This window comes from Cyprinodon tularosa, unplaced genomic scaffold (assembly GCF_016077235.1).
Source record: "Cyprinodon tularosa strain WSP-4 unplaced genomic scaffold, ASM1607723v1 ctg40, whole genome shotgun sequence".
Lineage (NCBI taxonomy): Eukaryota > Metazoa > Chordata > Actinopteri > Cyprinodontiformes > Cyprinodontidae > Cyprinodon > Cyprinodon tularosa.
Genome location: NW_024039119.1, coordinates 3,349,865 through 3,373,391, shown reverse-complemented (window position 1 = coordinate 3,373,391; position 23,527 = coordinate 3,349,865). Strand labels below are relative to the sequence as shown.

General features: G+C 38.0%; 1 protein-coding gene across 2 annotated transcripts in view; it reads left to right on the top strand.

Annotated features, from left to right (window-relative positions):
- Positions 1-907: 907 nt before the first annotated feature.
- LOC119791770 (natural resistance-associated macrophage protein 2-like) overlaps positions 908-23,527 on the top strand; it is a 39,495-nt gene continuing 16,875 nt past the window's right edge. Inside the window, exons 1-9 of one of the 2 annotated variants that reach the window (XM_038298062.1) lie at positions 908-1,053; positions 13,356-13,421; positions 17,770-17,906; positions 18,137-18,256; positions 20,184-20,303; positions 20,383-20,489; positions 20,578-20,648; positions 20,734-20,801; positions 23,276-23,431. In XM_038298062.1, coding sequence (XP_038153990.1) covers positions 13,388-13,421; positions 17,770-17,906; positions 18,137-18,256; positions 20,184-20,303; positions 20,383-20,489; positions 20,578-20,648; positions 20,734-20,801; positions 23,276-23,431 — 813 coding nt within the window. In that variant the 5' untranslated portion in view covers positions 908-1,053; positions 13,356-13,387. Of the gene's footprint in view, positions 1,054-13,355; positions 13,422-14,613; positions 14,755-17,769; positions 17,907-18,136; positions 18,257-20,183; positions 20,304-20,382; positions 20,490-20,577; positions 20,649-20,733; positions 20,802-23,275; positions 23,432-23,527 lie in introns of those variants that run through there. The other variant, XM_038298063.1, reaches the window with a different exon arrangement.

Below are 23,527 nucleotides of genomic sequence, written 5' to 3'. Positions count from 1 at the left end.
GTAACAGCCCAATACACACAAATAGGGAAAAGTGAGATAATTTGTCCCAGTAAGATTTACATTTCAGATATCTTAAATGCTCATTTTAGATAGGAGGAATACTATTAAAGATATCTGAAATACAAACAGATATTTGCTAAAACTGCCACCTAAAATAAGTAAAGATTTGTAGATATCTGAAATGTAGTTCTTACTTGTACAATTTTGATTCTGGAGTATTTAAAATATAATTTCTACTGGTACAAATCCAATTAGTCAGTTTATTATTACTATTCAGCCTACCTATTTTATATTAAAACGGCACCCCATTTCTTTTTTGAATATTAGTCAAAATATGTTTTTAAGTATGCAAAACTGTATTTTGCTAATAGGGACTAGCAGTAACTCTAATACGGAGATCTGAATTAGATTTCATCCTCGTCAGAGTTCATTTTTAGATAGGAAGAATGTTATTTTAGATATCTGAAATGTTAATTTTGACTAGGAAGAAATGCATTGAGACATCTTAAATAAATATTCAGTCAAGCTAATAAATGCCAAAAGGGCCACTTTAAATTTTTAAAGATTTCTAGGTATTTGAAAGTTTATTCATACTAGTACAATAATGGCAGCCTGAAATGTAATTTTTGCTGGAAAAATGTAATTAAGGATATCTATATGTACATTTCTGGCTATTAGGAATGTAGTTTTGACCAGGAAGAATCTTATTTTATTGATCAACAAATGGAACAATAGAGAGGACAGCGCTTCTAATAAATTTCAAAACGGCATGCTATACATTATTTGCCGGTGTCAAGGGAAGCTCTGTTCAATAAAGTTTTTTTAAAAAGTGACGCAACCCCAGTGAAGGTGGCCGGTCAACCAGCCAATCAAAACAGTCCAAAAATGTTGCACATGCGCACTTTGCTCTAAACCTACAGTAGTTGACACGACTTTGAGAACCTTTCACTCGGTAACGTGATTAGCTAAGTTTATATAAAGGATGTCTTTTTTAATTTGACCTTGGGATTTAAGACGAAGACTTTTATTTTAACTTCCGAATATTTCGTAAAGGTAAGAAGTTTTAGTTGCTCAGTTCAGGAAACGTAAGCAGAGCTAAGGAAACACATTACACACATCATGGGAAGCGGTTAGCTTAATCTCAATCCTCAACTGAGCACCAGCAGTGTCGAGGTTTTCCGAGCATTCTTGGTTTTCTCAGTTTATCATAGTTTTTATCACCGCATGGTTTTGTTTTGGTTGGTGTGTTGACCGGCGGGATGTGTGTTAGCGAGGACTTCCCTGTTCTGTGTATCTTACTGTATTTTAAACTGACAGTAGCCTAGTTTATGTGCTATAGGTTACACCGCAGTGTGCTCTCATTATATCGTCTATTACAGCATTAATAACACTTGCCTTCTTTTTTGTAGGTTGCTCTCAACCTTTCCAGTAGAATTTATGATCTTTTAAATCGTTTGAGGTCATATAAACTATTGCCAGAATAGAATAGAATAGAAAATCCCTTTATTGCCCCACAATGGGGAAATTCTGGTGTTTACAGCAGCAAAACAAAAAATCTGGATCTTACAAAAATGTAAAAGAATAACATAATAGTGAATAGTTAAAATATAAACAATAAAAATAATGTAGTTTAGAGTGTTTTAACAATATAAAACTGTACCTGGAGAATAAATAACCATTCTACAGCTATGGATATGTTTACAGTAATGAATATTTGAACATAGCAGCAACATCAGAGTTGTGCAAAATGACAGCAGCATGTTGCTTAACTAACAAAGGTATAAACTGCAAAAATCAGCATGAATGTAGCAACTTTTTGAGGTTGTTGGAAACAGTGGTGGTTATAAAGTCTTCCAGCTGCTGGGAGGAAGGATCTGTGATAACGCTCCCTGGTGCATTTAGGGTGCAGCAGTCTGTCAGTGAAGGAGCTCTGCAGTTCTGCAACAGCTTCATGCATGGGGTGGGAGACATTATCCAACGGAGAGGTTATTTTAGTTGGGATCTTTTTGTTTCCCACCTCCTGCACTGAGTCCAGAGGGCATCCAATCACAGAGATGGCCTTCCTGATCAGCTTATCCAGCTGCTTTCTCTCAGCTACAGATAAGACACTGCTCCAACAGACAGCTCCATAAAAGATGGCTAATGCCACAACAGTGTTTGGACCGTAGAGCCGACAGAGCCTCTATAGGGAAAAATAACATGCGATTGATTGCTGTATGCTTGTGTTTTTAGTTTATTTTGCATTTGGCTGATTTGTTAGCTGGTGAAATATTTAAGTAGGGAAATTGAATTCTAATGTAATACTTTTTTATTCAGAACATAATGTAAATAGTATTACCTTGTAAAAGCAAGTGTCAGTTATAATAGTAATGTAATAATATATGCTCCTAAGCCACATCTCTGCAGCTGCTTTGATAGACTCATTATCGTACACCTTCAATTTTAACAGAGCATTTCCCCCCAGGTGTTAAAATAAGTGTTATTTTCAAATATTATGTTTGTCAATATACGTAACTACCTAAATTATAAATGATACATAAGTCAAACTAAAAACAAGGCCTTATTTTTGGTCTACTCTATAAAACCTCAAACTCAACGCTATTTTTGACATTTTTAATTGAAAAAGCTTCCTGGATGGGAAGTGAAACGTCTCCAAACTTGGAAACAAAGTCCAGTGGATTGTTTTCTTAATACTTTTTCAGAATATATAGGTTAAAAGTTTAACATTTTTTTTTCATTTAAATGAACTTTTTTGTTCACTCTGGAAGATTATTTTTAGAATTGCGTTTATTGGCCTCCTCCATCGGTTTGCTTAGTTTTGAACAGGGCCTGATTATGAGTCGATTTGTTGAGTGGATGAGTGACAAAAAATATATATTTTTTTCAAAGTAATAATATGTCATTTGGCATTTTTATCATTAAACTTAGGTTAGGAAAAAAAATAAGTTAAAGGATTTGGTAGAAACAAAAACTGAGATTTTATTATTAAGCCCTAGTTTTGACTTTGAAACCTTTACACCAACTTAAACTAAAGCCTTATTGTGACCTCAAATACCCATTCTACAAATCTGTGGATTTTTTCCTGTATCCTGACTATCTAAAGAACCTCTTTGTTAATATTTAGAGTAAAGGTCTGAAAGTCACCATGGGAGGGGTGGGACGTCACTTCCAACTGGTCCGTTTGGGAGGAGTATTAGATCTAGTGATAGTAAAAGCTGTTGTGTGCAGATTATGTTTAGATCTAACTGAGGTTTCGAGGGAAGTTGGATGAATTAGTGACTAAGTGAAATGTCGTATTGCAACATCTATGTAATCGTCTGCATGGGTAACCCAACTTTATTACATTTTGGAAAGTTGGAATGAAACATGATTATTTTACCTCATGTCTATTTTTTTGAATAAAACATAGGAACTCTTTTTAAACGTGAAACTTTTTTTGGTTTACAAATATATATATATGTATATTTATATATATATATATATATATATATATATATATATATATATATATATATATTTTTTATTTTTTTTTCTCCTTACCGGCTGTAGCATGTCTTTTTTCTGACGTTGGTATTTAGATCAGGGGTTAACATTTAGGATTTTTACCACTTGCTCATCGGGCAAGTGACTTTCACATTTCATTTGCCCAGAAACCATTTTTACTTGCCCAGTATAATGTTTGATAAATATAGTTCCTAATATTCATTTTTTTATATATATATCAATAAAGCATGTTTGTTTTTTAAATGTTTTTTGTAATTCAGTATTTTTTTATTTTAGAGGTTCCTGGTGTGTATATGCATGCTTTAGATAATGAACTCAAGCCTACATTACCGTGTTAACATGCTTTTCAATCCTTCCTGCACATTCTTTTTAAACTAAACTTTGCTTTAAACTGTTGTGTGCTTGGGAAAAATATAAATTGTAATGTTAAAAATCTAAAAAAAACTTGACAGGTTAAAAACTTAAGATAAATCACAAGATAGAAGTCAATGTCACAAATGAATAACTTATTTTAGAGTCACAGTATGTTTATACAAGATAATACTATTAATATAATGTGACTTTTCTAGAGAATCATTATACAGTTATTTTATACAGGGTTTCCACAGTCTTACATGATTCCAGAATTCCCTGACTTTTAACTGACTCAGGATTAGTTTCCTGACAAAATAAATGCAGCAACAAGACAATAATAATAACATAACAGGTCACCAATTTAACATGTTTAGCTATATAACATTTAAATGCACCTCTGCCATATGATAGCGCTTTCTAGCTTGTTTGTTGTTTTGGTAACTACATCAAAATTACCGCTAGGTTGACAAAAATCACGCCATCTGGCGGAAAATCTTGCAGCTTTTTCAAATCGCGCGAGAATGTGTACAAAACAACAAAAATGGCGCCGGCTGGGTTGTTTTCAGCTAATGTCGGTGATTTTAAAGTAATTTTGAGTGATAAATATAATTTTTTGCGATCACTGCACTTGCCCGGCGGGCAAATGCAATGAAATTTGTACTCTCCTGACAATAAAAAGTACTTGCCCCGGGCGATCGGGCAATGGTTAACATCGAGCCCTGTAGATGTATAGAAACAGCTGAATACTGTTGGTAGCCCTGCTGAAAAAGCTTAAGTGTATATCGAGAAATTTTCTGCATGCTTAAACTTTTCCACCGTATCCACTACATGGGCCATAATTTACAGTTAAGTTATGTGATCGCTGACATACATTAAGTGTAAGTTACTCATAAGTCATGGCGTCTAGCTTATCCAAATCCTATGACTGGGATTCTGTGGGTCTTTAGAAATGTTCAGTTTGACAAAATAAGTGCTGACATTTTGGAAGAGTTGCTCAATTTGTGGCTTGACTCCAAGTCAGAGTTGAACAGGAAGAACAAACAGCTCCATGCCAGACACAGTGAAGATAATGAAACTGGTAGACAAAATAAAATGATATGTTGATACTAAGAGGAAAACAACTGAAGTATCACGTATGGACTATAAATTACACCTCAGTTATGAACGAGGTAAATTTGAATCCGTTGCATTAAAAGCATCAAACTTCTCTTATTACCTCGGTCTCATTTCTTGAAAAACTCTCATGACACAGATATGCTTCCCTTTAGGACAGAGGTCTTCCACAGGGGGTCTGCGACCCCTAGGGGCTCAATGGAGGTACTGCATGGGGGTTGCAAAAGTTTTGGTTATTAGACTTTGTTTTTTATATTCCCCTCTGCAATTTTTTCCATTAATCAAAATGTCTTTAAATCCACATTAACATGAATTTAACTCACTGTAGTAAAGAGATAAATGGAGGCAGAAGATGTCTTTCAGTCATCAATGCACACATTCAGCGACACACAGGAGCTCTTTCAAGCTGGGCACCGTTTAATTCACAACACCTGCCCCATCAACCAGGAATCAGAATCAGAAATACTTTAATAATCCCAGGGAGGAATTACTTTCATTAAATTACTCCATCTGTAATAGAGTGACTATAGGACCTGTTTGATATAACACAATTTCATACAATATATATAATTAGGGGGTCCCTGCTCCATCTCGTCATCAGTTTGGGGGTCCTTGCCCTGGAAAATGTTGAAGACCCCTGCTTTAGGAGAAATTAAATCTGTAAGCAGAAGATTAGCATTAAAAACAATTAGGCAACATTTTAGCTCATGCAGCTGGATGGAAATAAGGTGAAGATGTTTTAGCGGAGCTGCTAGCTCCTAGAAATGTTTGATATGTGTTTTAATGGTTGGTAAAACCTCCACTGCCATAGAAATACCTTTATATTCATTTGTGTACTAAAGGACAGCCATAACTTTCTGAAAGACTGGTTTGGACATATTCCCCACTAATAATCTCAGTTTTTCCCCCCATTTCTGTTAATTTGCTTTAGCCAAAGGTAACAGAGTTGGGTGCAGCTAACTTTTTTCAAATGATTTTGAGTCTGCGTTTCTTATTTTCCTCTCTCGCTCTGCTCCCTTGTCCCACCGCTTGGTTTAACATCATCAGATCTGTCACTTTGAGACATCGGGCTTTGTATAAAGTAGCTATGCGGTTGGATAGACACACAGCAGCACCCACTGAATATTAACCAGCAGCTACTTTGATGTTTAAGTAAAAGTTAGGAGACGGGTTGGTTAAAAAAATTAGTGACACCGTTTATACAAGTTAGTATTATAACGCAATAAGCTTGAGAATACAGTTTGTTCTTCTTGTTAAAAAAAACTTGGCTTCTCAGAGGAGCATGACTCCCAGTTTCAGGTTAAAATTATCATGTTTTCTTATTGCACAGACAAAATCAGACTGCAGAGCTTCTACATGTTTTGAAATTTTGTTTCTGGCATCATTATATTAGTGAAGAGGTTCATAAATCTTTTTTTAGCAGAGCACAGAGAGAAGCAGGGAGAGCTGCAAATTTAAAGGTGAAAGAGATCTACCGGGATATGCAACATGCAATAAAATATATCTCCAAGTTTACCAGAAAGTTTACAAGAAACAAATATGCTATACTATATTTAAAATGCAGCATATCCATATTTTTTCTGGATGGATGAAATTGTACTTCTAGGGATACATGCTATATCGATTTTGGCATTGGAATCTGTTGTTATTCATTATGTTTTTATACATGAATGTTTTTGGACCCTATATATGTTATGCACTAAAAGGCATCTCTCTGACTATCTATAAATATCAGTTTGTTATGATTCTCTTGTATTCTCAACAATAGGAAAGCATTCAATAAATATATGTTTGAGCTCATTTTTGAAAAATACAAAAACATAATAAAAGCGTTCTGGTTGAATAACTGCACCCACCCTTAGAGTGTTCCCACCAACTTTCATCACAAAGTCACACCCTTGTGCTAAATTACGGTGTTGGAAATGAGTTGGCAGTTTGTTTCCACCCTCTAACTGATTGGTCTAATGTCAGTGCCTGCTGACTGTGGTCACATGAGAGCGCATGACCAACAGTTCTTAGTGAATCTCAGTCCTCTGTGTAATTCCAATGAGCAAACCTGGCTCTGGAACGTATTGCTACATTGGAAGCTTAAAACATACTTCTGTGTTCACCCTTCATCATTTTACATCGGCATGAATCATCCCAATCGCTTATGGGATTTAATCAAAGCTGCAAAACAAAATGCAGAAAACTGCAGTCGAAGGAAGGCAGGTATAGATGGATGAAAGCCTACCGTCTGGCTGGGAAAAGTATTTACATTTATTCATTTTAAATATGCTCTGCCGATTTTAAAATCACTGAATATATTTATAAACACATTTGGCCAAATAAAACTTTTATCACACTTTTTTTTTTCCCAAGATTTGTTTTAAATGTTCATTACTGGTTGGTTGTAGCTAATATAAAGCCGAGAATCAGTTTTATTATATTATTTAGAGCATTAAAAACTGAGTTTTCATTCAGACCTGTTTTTATGACAATATTATGAACTATAACATTATAAGGAGAGCTTTGGTTTTAAAATTTGTTTATTAGTTCCCTTCACAAACCAAAAAAAGCATTTGGTAAAGAATCTCTGCAGAGTTCTGGGTATAAACTTTGGAAAGGAAATGATGAGAGCTAAAGATGGAGACAGAAAATGGACTGAATTGTCTCTCAGTGGGACAAGATTTGACTTTCTAGAGGAAAGGCTTTAGATTAAGGCTCAGAACTAGAGCTGCTTAAGGTCCGACATGAGGTTTCACCGTCAGCTGTTTTTTATCAAGTCCAAAGTCAGAGATGCCTCCCCGCCTCTCAAGAAATAGTAAAGCACTTCCCTTTTCAGACAAACTTTGAATGTATACCTTACCTCTTTATTACCAGTATAGCTGTGCTTTACTGCTCTGCAAACTCAGCAAACTTAAACCCTTTATTTAAGGAGTCCTAACCTGGTGTTTTACACATGCTGATCTTCTAAAGTTGGGTTTAGATTTATGTTTAATCATGTTTTTGGAGGAAAAAAAGTAGTTAATTCGAAACCATAGCTATTTAATTGGGAGAATAGACATTTTTGTGTGATACATTAGCAATAATAGCAGTTAGCCAGTTCTTTACCATCGTTTCATGGTCTCTTACAGGTAAAAAGTTACACATTACAGAAATGTTTGAAGTGGGTTTTTGTTCCTTTATTGTTACAAGCAAAAAAGTGGTTTTGTAAATGGAAATTTGAATTGAAACTTAAAAAAAATCGTAAAACAAAAAAAAAATACGTTGGCCCAGAGTTGTCAACACTAATACAAAAGTCGCAGCACAAATATAAAACTACAATGGAACTTACACAACAATTGGTCGTTACACACATAGACATTATATACGTAGACGCCTCACTGGACGCTGGCGGACGTGCATAGAGGCTTGGATCAGACCACAGTTCAGACAGCTGCTGTCAGAATGAAGATATATAACATTAATAAAAAAAAACAAAATAATAACTTTTCTTTCTTTTCTAAATCACATTACAACTAAGTTTCCTCTATAGATCATAATACACATTATCAAAGAGCTAGCCTTAAAAATACAGAATAATAACTTATTTATAATATACTATATAAACATTTATTTATAATCATAATCTCATAATACATTCATATAAAACCTTGCATTTATGATATTAATATTGAATTGCAAAATATATAACTTTGCATATATTTAATCCACATTGAGGTCAGTTTAAACAGTTCCTAATCTGAATGAATATGTGTAATGTGAAAAAGAGACAGCAGACCCTATAATAAAGACAAGCTGAAGGCTGCTATTGAAGCAGACAGTAGCTTCAAATACACCTCAGGGGAAACTGGCCAGTGGATTATAAACCTGAATAAGCCAACAAGAAGCAGAATGCTCAAGGCACCATGGAGGGCAAACGTTTTCCTCTGTAGGAGTGGGTTGTGATATCTGCTAAATTCGAATTCATGGGATGTGTCCTCAGAAGGCCAGATTCGTAGGACGATTACTTCATAGAGCGGCGCAGAGGTCTGGTCAGATTCCAAGACTCCTCGTTCTTGCGGCCGACAAATATGTCCTTCTTTTTGCCCGATTTGAAGGACAGCTCCGGTGTGTCCTAGATAGCCTTGGATAGGATATCCCATGATTCATTGCGAGTCCAAGCAAGTCGGCTGCTCTGTGATCAGAGGAAAAAGGTACTTGGCGCCGAACTATGCGAATATTTCTGTCTGAAATTAATGAAAATAGTTGTTTTAATGGTTATTTAGTCAGATATGTGGCAGTAATGTTTGATTTAACTAAAGGTTTTTATCTGTTACTGCGTAAATAGGTTTGGCTGTAATTTAAGGACAGATTCCAATATATCTGCAGTGTGGGGACTATAAATTTGATAGGATTTAAATTTTTTATTGCTATTTCGTACAATTAGCTTAACTAAGCATTTTTTTGTTGAATATAAGAGATTTTGTACAGGTTAGTATTATAACGCAATAAGCATAGAGGTTTTATACATACATTGTTTACATTTACTTATACCTTTCTACCTCTTTTATATAATTACATTTGCTTTTATTTGTTAATGCCCCCAGTGGTTGACACCTTTATTCCACTTTGTATTTTTATGAGTGTAGTCTTAGTTCAATTTACAATTAAAAAAGTAAAAAAAAAAAATATAAGAAACAGTTTTGAAAAGGTTGGTATTCAGTCTTTTCCTGCTTTGTGTGTCAAATCTCATGGTTGCTTGGTTGGACCATCCAACAGGCTGGACCTGTTTGAATTGACAACCAAAACTCTTCCAGTCTCCTTGTTTTCAAGGACTTCGAAGGATCCAGTCCAGATAGACGGGGTCCTTGGAGGATGCAGCCTTTGTCTTGGCCTCTTGGAGGGTTGCACAGCAAAGTCAGCTGCAGAGCAAAACTTTCATCTTCCTAACCCAATGGACATGGTTAATTTTAAGCATGGGCATCGGTTTCCAATGTCCAAAATTATTATTGTGGTTTTTGGCACAAGAGAAGGAGAGAAAAAGTTGCAGCTGGGGCTCAGATCTATGCATGCAAGCTGAAAGTAAAACTTTTTACCCATGCATTAGTAAGTTGTCCTGCCACAATGCACTCGGGACAAGAGAGCAATAAGTCCATGAAAACAACCAAACCCTAAAGCCAAACATACAAATATCTGCTTGTGTTTAGTCCAGAAGAAAAAGATTTTAAATTTCAGTTTAAATAGTTTCAGCTGAAATTGTACAGCTGCCACATTTTAGTTAAAATTTGAACCAGACTGAATTGAGGAGAAAGTCTTACCAGCCATTTAATGCATCCATATTTAGACTCTTAAAGTTTTTTACTAATCACATTTAAATTCTGTTCACCAGAGCGTCTTCCTTACAGCTACATCTTTCTTGCAGTATTATACTCTTCATTTATTCTATTTTGTTCGTCATATTGTTGAGGTGGATGTTAAGGAACATGACTTTTGGTTAATTATTCCCAAAACCAGTTCTGGGTGTCATAGTGTTGTAGAGCCCCTGTCACAGCTTGAAGATTTAGACCAGCATATGCCTGACGCACGGAAAATCCGGCATAAACGCTGGCAAACGTTGGATAGGTTATGGGTACGTTTTGTATAAGTCATGAGCACGCTGAAACATGCTGGTACACGTCGACATATGGCGAGTACGACGAGAAATTTTGAGCATGCTGAAGGGTTTGGAAACATGTATGAGCATGCTCAAAATTTCCCTCCGTATGCTGGCGTATGCTATACGTGGGCCATAAGTTATAGGTAAATTATCCGATCTTTGACATATGTTAAGTGTAAGTACTCGTAAGTCATGGCGTCTAGCCTAACCAAAACCTATGAGTTACTTGTGAATAACTGATGCGTAACTTATCAAGAACTTCTCTCCAACGCATATCAACGTATCTTACATGTTCCAGACGAGCGCTGAATGTGTTTCTAACTTCCAGCTACTGTTTAATGGTGTATTGGCAGCGTTTTGGTATAAAGGGGGTTCACAGGAGGAAACCATCAGTTCTCCTCCAGACTTCATCCCCATCATAGGGTGAGAGAGAAAGTGAGTGTGATGGATCCTCCCTGCATTCACGGCCACCACCGGCAAACTTCCTAGCAAACATGATGCTGAATCTGCTGCAAACCTTCTTTCTTTCTTTTTTTCTTTTTCTTTATTCTTTTTTTTGGGAAAAGTATTTGCATTTATGCATTTTAAATATGCGGGCGGTAAACAGCAGCTAGGTTAATACCACAATCAAAGAATTCTATTTATGCAGGACTGGCGCCTCCGGGCGCATCGCTGCCCCTCTCAGGGCACTGGCTTGTGCATCATTTCATGGGCATTACGCTGCCGTTGGTTATGCATAAGTTAGGCGTTGGACCTACGCTCTGGACTAGAGATGTCCTGATCCAGGTTTTGCACTTCCGATCCGATACCGATATTGTTTTTGGACTTCCGATCCGATACCGATACTGGCCGATACCAACCTATCCCAGCATGTATTTAAGTTTAAGTATTTAGCCTTAGTTGTAAGACTCATGTTGAAAAGGGTTTCAGTACTCTTGATAACATCCAGCCAGCTGAATTAGGTGAGATTGAATAAAAACACAATGATTGGTAACAACAAACTTACCTTTTTATTAAGAGATAAACACAAGCTGGACAAAATTATGGATAGCAATCTGAAATTGCACAGTGAACAGTAAAACCGTAAACAGTTAAAGGTGCAAGTATTACTGTAAGTTTTAATAAAAATGCAAAGCAGACAAGAGTGGAAAATAGTCTATTAACTTAGAATCAGGACTCTACTCTTGAAAAAAGACACTGTAAAAAAAAATCAGTGCAAATAATAGTGAACTATTACACAAAAATGCCTTATACTCCCCAATGTCCTCCACACCTAGTCTCCATCTACACATCGTGCAGGATAAAATAATCCCACATGGCTGACATTTTCCCCGCTATCTTCCAATTCAGCTGTTTTAATGGTTAGGCCGGGAGACAGACCCAAAAAGACCTGTGGGTGTGTTGAAGGTGTTCTGGAAAATGCGGACCGGATTCAGGGAACACTGGCGCAAAATAGTGGAATGCATCGTTTCAATCCGCGAAACTGGAAAAAACGGACCGGATTTTTTTTTTAAACTGGATCGGCAGTCTGGATCGGCATTTTTACATGCTTTGCCGATACGCATTCTTTTGCCAATATCGGCGTCCGATCCGATACATGGATCGGATCGGGACAAGCCTACTCTGGACTACTTATGAATACTCTATACAAACGCCCAAAATAAAAAAATACATAGAAAGTTCAGTGTATGCCAGCGTTTTTGGAGATTCTGGGACGTCGGGCATACGATGGCTAAATCAGCAAGGTGTAAGTAAGTAATGTTTATTTACATATCACCTTTCAGGGACATAGAGGTCACAAAGTGCTTCACAAAATTACAATACAAATAAAAACACATTTACAGTCACAAAGGATAAGGTCATAAAAAAAACTTTAATCTACAACAATTAAAATGCTTTCTAAAAAAAAATAGGTTTTCAGTTCGCTCTTAAAAACATCAACAGAACCAAGGAAGTGCAAAAGACAGCGGAAGATCGTTCCAGAGCGCCGGTGCGACCGCCTTCAAAGGAGCCATCTCCCCTGGTCATGTAACATCTTCGAGGGACCATGAGCTGGTTCTGGTTCTGAGTCGTCAGCCTCCGAGAGGGGGTATAAGGACACAACAAGTCTCTAATCTAGGAGGGAAGCTGACCCTGAAAAGCTCTGAAGGTCAGCATCAGGATTTTAAACTGGAACCGATAAGAGACTGGGAGCGAATGAAAAGCTTTTAGAATCGCTGTAAAATTGGCCTTTCTGTTTGTACGAGTCAGTAACGTCGCTGCAGAGTTCTGAACCTGCTGAAGACCAGACAACTCCTTTCTATTTAGAAAAAAAGGAGTTGGTGTGACAGTACCCTAGAAAAAGTTACCCTGTTTGCTGCCTCAGTCATATGCCCCATCTGTTACAGAATACAGCTGCCTGCCTTGTGGATCCGCTGTACTTATAAAATTAGGAAGTAACCAATTTATGTGGGATCTGTGTGCTGAGAGATGGTTAAAATGTCTTTAAAAGAAGTGAAACCGGTGTGTTTGAGCCAAACTTGATGCTTCCTCTGAAAGTTGACGTCTGAGTTGTTGTCTATTACTCAGCTTTTAAAATTGCTTAATCATTGGGGTGTCGCATGGGGTTTTAGAGAGTAAACACATTTCTGCAAAACCATCAAGGATGTGATTTTTTTTTCACATTTCAAAAGCATCAATTTCATTTACAGCCAATGAAATCTCATTTACCCAACAGGATTCCAGGTTATAGTCCCATTAGGTAACAATTGTTGTCCTGTTGCAGGTGGTGGCTGATATTCATCCCAGCCTGACCTGATGACGGCCGAGCAGAACGGAGACCTGCTGGAAGGTTGGAACCTTCCTACCAATCGCTCTGTTAACACTGATTAAAGGAATAGTACACCCAAAACATGATTAGCCTTCATTTTCTACTCACCCCCATGCTGAACAACACCCTGGAGTACTTTTTTGATATCTCAAATGCATCTGGAGATCTGGGAGGCTTCTTGCTGTCTGCTGACATTCAAATAATGGAGGTCTATGGCGCCCGAGGCAGAAAGGTCCATAAAAGTCCACAAAAAACGTGTCAATATTCCTCCATACTGCTCGTCCAATGTATTCCAAGTGTCCTGAGTGGGTAGTGTCCATAATTTACTCGAAACGAAGTCATTTAGAATGTTTTTAGAGCATAAACAGTAGTGTATAGGATTTCCTGAAAGCGCGTTCACGACGCTACGGAAGCCGGCAGACCAAACCAGATGAAAGTGCGCATTCAGCTCGGCAAAGAACTCATGCTCTTCCTCAACACTGAAGTCCTCAGACATTTTTCTTTCGTTGTTTCTTTCTTTGCACAGGTAAACAGCACATTTCTTCTTCTACGCTTGCATTATCGGCAGAGCAGACGCTGAATGCGCACTTTCATCTGGTTTGGTCTGCCGGCTTCCATAGAATCGTGAACGCGCATGGGGGCGCTTTCAGGAAATCCTATACACTACTGTTTATGCTCTAAAACATTCTAAATGACTTCGTTTCGAGTAAATTCTGGATGCTACCCACTCAGGACACTTGGAATACATTGGACGAGCAGTATGGAGGAATATTGAAACGTTTTTTGTGGACTTTTATGGACCTTTCTGCCTCGGGCGCCATAGACCTCCATTATTTGAATGTCAGCAGACAGCAAGAAGCCTCCCAGATCTCCAAATGCATTTGAGATATCAAAAAAGTACTCCAGATTGTTGTTCAGCATGGGGGTGAGTAGAAAATGAAGGCTAATCATGTTTGGGGTGTACTATTCCTTTAAGGCCTTCCTGAGGCTGAATTATGGTTTTTCACGTTAGACTAAAATGCATATGCAAGTTGCATAACTAGCAACTTTTAAAAGGCATCAAATATATTTACAGACTTGCTTTTATGAATTGCTGATTTAAAAAAATCATAGTTTTTCTTTCTCACGTTGGATTTAATTCCCTCAACTTTTTTTTTTTTTTTGTGACACGTAATACCAGAATGTCAGTGTGACAGTTAATGCCTCCTCCCCCCCTCATGCTGTATTGGGAAAAAAAAAACCACACACCCAGAGGCAGCAGCTTATAAAAACAGACATTCTTAGGCAACAGTGGACTTTAGGACCAGCAGTGAGTTGGAGATGACTGGTGGGAAGGAGGGACGCTCCAGACTCTGTGAGTTTTATTTATATAGGCAGACAATTATGAGCTCAAACAGTTATTAAAGGGCAAGGAAAGTGGATTTGTTTTTAAATTATGTCATAACAACTTAAAGCTGAGTCTTTAGGCTGATCAGAGCTTGAATTCTGACTATTTTTGTGGGGATTTTGCATGAAATTTGCTTCTTTGTGTTGAGGATCTTACTTTAAAGAAGTTACATTAATACAGTACTAAGGGTGTAAAAAGAACGACTTGAGAAAACACTGAAAGCGTTTGTCTCAGGTTTGTATTTCTATATCATCAGGATTCATGGGTAGGCTGTGGTGTACGATGTGTGGGAAAGAGGTCAGGTGCTTCTGACACTCTGAGGAGATGTTAGTGTAGCAGGAGAGATGATATTTGAAACCCCCACAACATTTGATGGGGGCAATACATCTGCTTTTCTTAATTAATCCATTAGTTATTTCCCATCAGGTTCATAATAAGACAAAAACAACATAAATTACTTTCAAGAACAGCCTTTTTGGTTTTAGTCATCTCTTCTGGGACATAACCTTGAATTAAAGTGCAATAAAATCTAAACTAAATGTTAGTAGTTTTACCCGGAGAGCTGGTTAATCACTTATTTACTGTACATCTAGCAATACAAAGTAAGAAACTGAGGTCGCTTTTATATGCAGAAGACCAAGGAGTCCATTGGTGGGGGAAAAAACATGATTTTCCAAAAATAAATTCTTCATAAAAAGAAAATTGGCTTATTAATCTAATGAAATAATTATCTAGCACCTAGTATGTATGACTTGGACTTTATATTTAGGCAACTTTTATTATCATTTTGTATACACAGAGGGCCGGATTTATCAAGATCCAATTTTGCGTGCAGTAATTTGCGCTCGCAAACTGGAATTTTGCGCGAGGGGCTGAACCATGGTTTGCGGGTGATTTAACAAGAGTGATTGCGTAACTGGTGGAAGGTGCAAAACTGTTGGAGACGCCCTATTTAAATGATGGTTTTGTGCGCGTTTTGTGGTTTGCGGCAAAGTAGTTTGTAGTCTGTACAAACTAGTGCATTAAGAAATTTAAATCTTACAGTGACCCCCAACAAAAAAATAAATAAGTAAATATATATATATATATATATATATATATATATATATATATATATATATATATATATAAATTGGCAACCTTTATTCCCTAAGGTGGTATGTGCTGCAGTAAAAAACAAAAAAAAACAAAAAAAAAAACAGGTGTTTTGTATTGGCCTGTGACTGTGGATGAGATCCCCGCAGCATTTGGCATGTTGCTCCACAGGCGCAGGGGGAGAACCCCGACCCCGTCGGACAGCACTTCTGAAAAAACGAGATTGGGAGATCCCAGCTCACGCTGCAACCGTACGCTGGAATGACCCAGATGCAAAAAAGTGCAATGTTGCAAGGAGTTTGTGATATCTGGTATTGCGTGGGTCCTCCTTGTGGCAGCCTCCAAATCCATTCGGAGTTCCCCCAACAGCTCCAAAATGGCAATGCTGGATAAACTATATGTTTTGATGATCGTTTCCTCGTTCATTGCAAAAATATTCACACGGAGTGAAAAAATGCGTTCTCTGCGTCTCCTTGCTTCATTTCCATGTCTCCTTCTTGCGACAATAACCGCTGCCATGTGTGCGCAATTACGCATACAGACCATTTGCACCTTCTTTTGAAACGTGTTAAATATAGAGTCAGATACCGTTAGCAAAATTGCGTTAAAGTTTGATAAATCACTTTGCGAGTGCTAAATTAATATATTTACATGTTCTCCTCCCACAAGACGCACTTTAGCGTGTAAACGCCCCATATTGCATATTCATTGCAGAAAAAGTACTAAATGGATCAGAGGCGCTATTTAGCACGTTTTAAAGACCAAATCCTTTTAGCACGCTGTTGATAGATCAGTTTGTACATTTTTTAGCGTGCGCAGTGAAATAGCTCACGTTTTAATACACGCAAACCTTTGATAGATCCGGCCCAGAGTGTATATAAAAGAAATTTCATATGTTTCGTGTGGCTGTTGAGATTATTTATCTGATTATTCTTCACCAACACTGCATCATGACGAAAACAAAGTTTAGAGATCTACTAACAAATATGTACCAGAAATACATGGGGAGCCATTTCCTTCAAATTGAATGAATTAATGAATACTGTTATTAAATATCAATAATTATACCATCAAATAGGTAAAATGAACCGATGAAATGCAAAATAGATGATAAAAACTCTTTATTTTAGTCTTTGCTTTTTGGATGATGTAACTCCAATTAAAGTATTCAAGTGTTTTCATGCCTCCACAAACATCGTGCTAACAGGTCTAAGACAGGGTTTCCGCAGGTTATTAACAATCATTAAAAGTAATTACCTTAATATTTTTTAAATTAAGGCCTTAATTTGCAATAAAGTTAATTAAGTGTGATTATTGTGGCCTTTAAGATGCTTCATTTAAAAAAAAAAAAACATTTCTGAAAACAATTTAGCCAGATATATTATTTGCGATACATTTGCGTGGAACAGCTTCCGGTTGATCGTAAAGCCGTATGTTCGGAAAAGAAGCTCGAGGCGGAGAAAAGGCTAGAGAGTAAGAAAATGCTAATTTCAACAAAAGTGGCTGAAAAAAGAGGAATTCAAGACATGGATGTAGCCTGTTGACAGTAAAGATGAAGGATTTTTCCATCCATCATCCATCCATCCATCCATCCATCCATCCATCCATCCATCCATCCATCCATCCATCCATCCATCCATCCATCCATCCATCCATCCATCCATCCATCCATCCATCCATCCATCCATCCATCCATCCATCCATCCATCCATCCATCCATCCATCCACAGATAGATATAGATATATAGAGAGCATTAAAAAGCATTAGAGTTACTTATTCCTATCTAAACCCTTTAAGAGCAATTCAGAAAATGGGAAAAATTACAAGAATAAAAAGAGAAAAATCTAAATCCTAATAGCGTTTTCTGTAAAACTCTTCTGTTTCAGATGATTTCCGGCAGGAAAATGGAGTCCAGTCGAGCAATTACAGTTCCATCTCTCCTCCGGCCTCACCAGAGGTCCAGGAGGAACCCTTCTCCACCTACTTTGAGGATAAGGTCCCCATTCCAGAAAGTCGCAATCAGGTACAACCCAAAAATTAAATCTAATCCTTTGAGTAAATAAAATTTAGTAGTATATTCACTAATCTAACATTTTGTGTTATTGATATTTTTTCATTTCTTTCTAATGTTGTCCGTCTCTAATGTATAAATTTTAAAACAAAAACAGAGGTTGGCTGAAAGGTTAGAGGATTTGTTGCAATTAAAACAGGTCATCTTATTAGTAATAAAAATGCTCTGTCTCTTCCCTTTAGATCTTCAGTTTCCGTAAACTCTGGGCCTTCACCGGACCAGGGTTTCTGATGAGCATTGCTTATTTAGATCCTGGAAACATCGAGTCAGATCTGCAGTCTGGTGCCAAAGCTGGTTTTAAGGTAATGACTAAAGCATTTTTATGTACACATCATAAAATATATATAAACTATCAGAATGTTTTTACAAATTTATCCTGACAAATGGGAAATATAATTATATCCTCTGATTTTTGGAGGCAGAAAAACCTCAGATCTGCAGAGCACCAACTAAAATCAGTTTTAGATAGAAGCTTGAATGAACCAGTCACTGCTTTGTTTTTATAATTTACAGCTTATTCAAAAGATCTATGAGAAAACAAGAAACATGAGTTATTACAATATATGTGGAAGAATATAACAGGGGAAACCCACAATTAAAAAACCATTCAGTCAGCTTACAAAAGTACCTCAAGCTTAGCAGAATAGCTATTTTGGACTTTGTATTTGACAACAAAAACAGGTATGGATTACCACTAAGTGAAGAATAATGTTTTCCCGCAATTTATGTGAGCGACACTTTTTACAAGAAAGTGTTTAAATTTAGTTTCAGATGCATTTTAGCCTTTTATCCCCTTTTGTTGGCGAACAGTATGTTTCCTTCTACTTAAATTTCCAGTAACATAATAGAATGGAGCCCTCTGTAACTCATCCGCTTCTAAAGGGATCGACTTTGGATGGCTGCATTCAAGCCTGTAACTCTCTGCTGGAAACTGTTCAGTTAAAGTTATTGTGGAGGGTTTTCGCTAATTTTTTAAAAGATCCACTCTCTCCACTTTAAAAAAAAAAGAAATGCGCGGACGAGAGCGTGCATGAGCCAATTTCTCCTCGTGCACGCTCTGTTTAAAAGTTGCTGTTCTCTTAGCTCATACAAGCTTACTGTCTCTGAACATCTGCCCTAACCCCTAAATCTCTCAATCACTATATAGAGCGAGGACTATATAGTGGACTTTATAAGGAACTCAGTTAACTTACCGTTATTTTAAGACCATCACTGCTTTTTGCTCACAAAACTCTCCCTCCACTGCGCAGTGCCTGCGCCATCTTTGTTATCAGGCTCCGCTGTCGGGTAGCAACTGCTTATCGCAACAGCGGTACACTGTGAAAGCAAATCCCATAATGCTTTGCGAGGAGAGCTCTTCACGCAAAAGCATTCAGGAATATATCTGCCTCCTCTGAGGCCTTTGTTTTCTTCTCATTCACTTCGTAGACACTTATGACCCTCGGCCATTTTCAAAGAACCGCGGTGTGAAAGGTGAGCTTCAATGACTGTCCGAAACAGTATCTCGCCACAGATATATACGCCTAAAAGGGCGCAGGTGTAGAAAAGGATAGCTAACGTGACGAGCACGTAGGACGGCCTTATGTAAACATATCGCCAGAATCATTCACAATTAGGAGGACCTTCCAAAAAAGGTTAAAAAAAAATAATTTCCAAGTTTGAAGGCTTTTCGCTTCCCATCCAGGAAACTTTTTCAATTCAAAATGTCAGGAATAACGTTGAGTTCGAGGTTTTATACAGTAGCCCATTAAAACCTTGTTTTTGTTTAGAAAACATGCAAATTGAAACGGATGAATGGGTCCACCCCTTTGGAATGGGGGTTGTCTTTGTTTGCCTGCAATGCCCCATACCTGTCTAAGTGTCTGAAAGGGGGGGTCGTTAAATGGAATTGTTTTGCTGGTTAATAGGCGAGGTCTTGTGCTCCCCAGTAAAGGGGTTTGGGTTGTGATGCATTGAGTCCCCCCTCTTCACCAGCAATTAGGAGGACCTCTTACTTAGATGATCCACCCGGAAACAAAGTTTGTCCTCCATACCTTTAAAGTTTGTTGGATTAATTATTGAATAAATAAAATTATTCAATATTACTTTTATTTAATTTGGTAGGTCTAGGAACTGAGTGAAATTTTCCATTACATATTATGTTGCCTCTCATTGTATTGGTTATATTGCCCGGAAATGACAGGACATCCATGTAGTGATGTAGTGACTTATGTTGATTTGATCTCTCAGCTCCTATGGGTCCTGCTTTTTGCAACCATCATTGGGTTGCTGCTGCAGAGGTTGGCTGCACGCCTCGGAGTCGTCACCGGGATGCACCTGGCTGAAGTCTGCAACCGCCAGTATCCCACTGTAAGTCCCTGGCTAATCCTCTCAACTCTTTCTGGTTGTTTTTAATCGTGTTCTTTGAATAAATGGTTGTTTCCTTCAGGTTCCACGGATAATCCTTTGGTTAATGATCGAACTGGCAATTATTGGTTCAGACATGCAGGAAGTCATCGGCTGTGCCATCGCCTTTAACCTTCTCTCAGTGGGCAGGTGAGGCACTTTATATTAAATCCACAACAGATAATACATTGGAAGATATGTGTTTGTTCATGGTTTTCCTTCTTTGTGTAACTACCAGGATCCCACTGTGGGCAGGGGTCCTCATCACCATCGCAGACACGTTTGTGTTCCTCTTTTTAGACAAATATGGTATGTAGTCAACTTAATCCAGATCTTTAACTTCACTGATCTGGTTTGTGCTTCCAGATGTTTTCACATGTTTTCATTTCTTAAGGTTTGAGGAAACTTGAAGCTTTCTTTGGATTTCTGATCACTGTAATGGCTATAAGCTTTGGTTATGAGGTAAGCTTCCTACACTCTTCCTGACCAGTTTATATGCAGCCATCATGGGCCAGAGCTCCATAATAAACCTCTTCCTTTTAAAGATGGAACTAAATCTTTCTTTTTCAGGATAACATATGATATACAACTCTGAAGGCTCTTTATTAGAATTAGTGATGTGCCGATGCCATTTTTGGCCTCAATACCCGATACCTGGCTGTGCAGTATTGGTCGATACCGATACAATCTGTTTGAAATTGATGTGTGTGTATATATGAAGAACTGCATACTACATGGATGTAAAATAATAGCCATCATGGCTTTCTCAAGCTGATGCCTACCTTAGTGAAGCAGGGAAAAGACTAATTCAAAGTGAATCCAGTAGAAATTTTCTTGCCTACCTGGAATGGGTGAAAATAATTGAATAAACGTTTGGCTGTCAAAATGGTATCAGTGACCTATTTGTTGGTACTCGCCGATACCGATACCACCATTTTCAGCACTGGACAGGGCCTGTGGTGACTGCACAGCAGGGGCAGACAAGGCGCCAGCCATTTCAGCACTGGACAGTACCAACCTAGGTTAACAACAACAATAAAAAAGATGTAGAAGCAACTAGTGTTGCTCTGATGCCCTTTTTTTGGCCCAGATACCTGGCTGTGCAGTATCGACCAATACCATCTGTTTAAAATTGATGTGTGTGTGTATATGAAGAACTGCATACTACTTGGATGTAAAATAATAGCCATCATGGCTTTGTCAAGCTGCGGCCTACCTTTGTGAAGCAGGAAAAAGACTAATACAAAGCACCAAGTAGTATGCCACGCTAACGCTAGTTTCATCGGCTGAAACCGCCATGTTCTTTAGACTGAACTGTCGCGCTTCACGTTGCGTCACACCTCAAAACCAACGCTGAAAACCTGAAGTTTTTCTGTAAATTCAGCAACTGTGTCAATGCCTAGTAAATTATTGATATCTCAGCTTCTGTAGCAGATAGAACTCAAAATATATTTTATCTTTGAAATTCTTCCAAAAAAAAAGTGAAAAGCAGTAATCAAAAAGAAAAAAAAAAAATTCAACCTTTTATTTTTTCCATATGTGATCATGTCTTCATTGAGAATGTGCAATATAAAACGTTTTTAAAATAAAGAACAAACATTACATAAATAACTATCTGATGATTACTTATTAACAGTATTATTATGCATAATAATGCATATGTCTGTGTTATAAATTGCAATACAACTTACCTCCAGATGGCCACAAATCTGTCCCGGGACATATTTTGGGGGAACTGCGTCCTAAAGAGAGGTTTACTCTGTCGCCAATAATCTCTTCGTACTGGCAACACAAGAAGTCCCATGCCCATACACAGCCCAATAAATGTCTTCATCTCTGTCACAGTCACGGGTGACCACTTTGCCATCTTTGGTCTTGTTGGAGTTTGGTTTGTTTGGTCACTGTACCTATTCGTCTCGGTAACAAGATGCATCCAAAGTTCTTCATTAAAAATATGCTCAAATGCCTGCAGCGGTGTGGCGTCTGCAGGCAAATCAACTTTCACTCCGGGTGTGCGGTTGAAAACACTCCGTGCATTGCGGTGGTAGTTCGATTGGTTCAGCGCGTTCAAAGTCATCATTTTCATCTATACCGTCATCAAAGCCGACACACTCCTCAAAATCACTGCCTTCCGACAACTCTTCTCTGTCAAACTCCTCCATGTTTGCTTGAAAAAAACTTCTTTCTTCTTGCTTGACTTATATGCTCTCCCGGCGTCAATGGTAGAATTACGCAACAGCGCCCCCGGCTTGAATGGTAGAAATGCGGTAATGCTTTCCCGGCCTAAATGGGTTAACGGAGAGTAGCCAGACTAATCTGCGAGTGAAACCTTGAAGGCTCGCGGGATCAGGATGGTCTCACGAGGCTACTGTTTTGTGGTCTTAAGGCTGATTTATACTCAGACACCAGGTCGTCTGCGTGTGTGTCGCTGTGACTGCAACTGTACTTCTGCCCCCGCCGCAGACACTTTGCTGCACCTCTCCAAAATTGTAGGTGACTGCAAAAAAAGTAATTGAGTTACTGAGTTACTCCACAATAAAAGTAACTAGTTACTGGTAAAAGTAACTATTGTTACTTCTGCGTGTCTCGCCCCCGTTACCCTCACCACCTGGCCCCCACCTTCTTGCCATGTGCTTCAAAAGCCAGCTGAATAGAGTGGACGGCAAAGACAAGTACCTGCAGAGAGTTTCGCATTTATTGCAACTCAACGTAAATTAAATCAGGGGGGAACGCTATCTGACGGAGTTTATAGGCCCGTCATATACCGTTCCCCCCATGTTAAGCAGGGGGAACGGTGTCTGACGGGCCTATAAACACTGGATAAACTCTTTAAACTATCACCTAATTAGCGCTATTTAGTATATTGTGCCTGTGCTGCTTATATCTTATGTTTTATGGTGGTGTAACATTTATTTCGCTCTCTTTTATTCCCACAGTACGTGCTGGTGAAACCGGACCAAGGAGAGGTTCTTAAAGGGATGTTTTTACCGTACTGTGCTAACTGTGGGCCTGTGCAACTGGAGCAGGCCGTAGGAATCGTTGGTGCAGTCATTATGCCCCACAACATCTACCTGCATTCAGCTCTGGTCAAAGTGAGCAAAACACCATAGAACTATACGTACAAAACAAGAACTCTGAGGGAAAGTCGATTCTGCATGTCCTGAGAGCATCTATCAGTTTATTTTTAT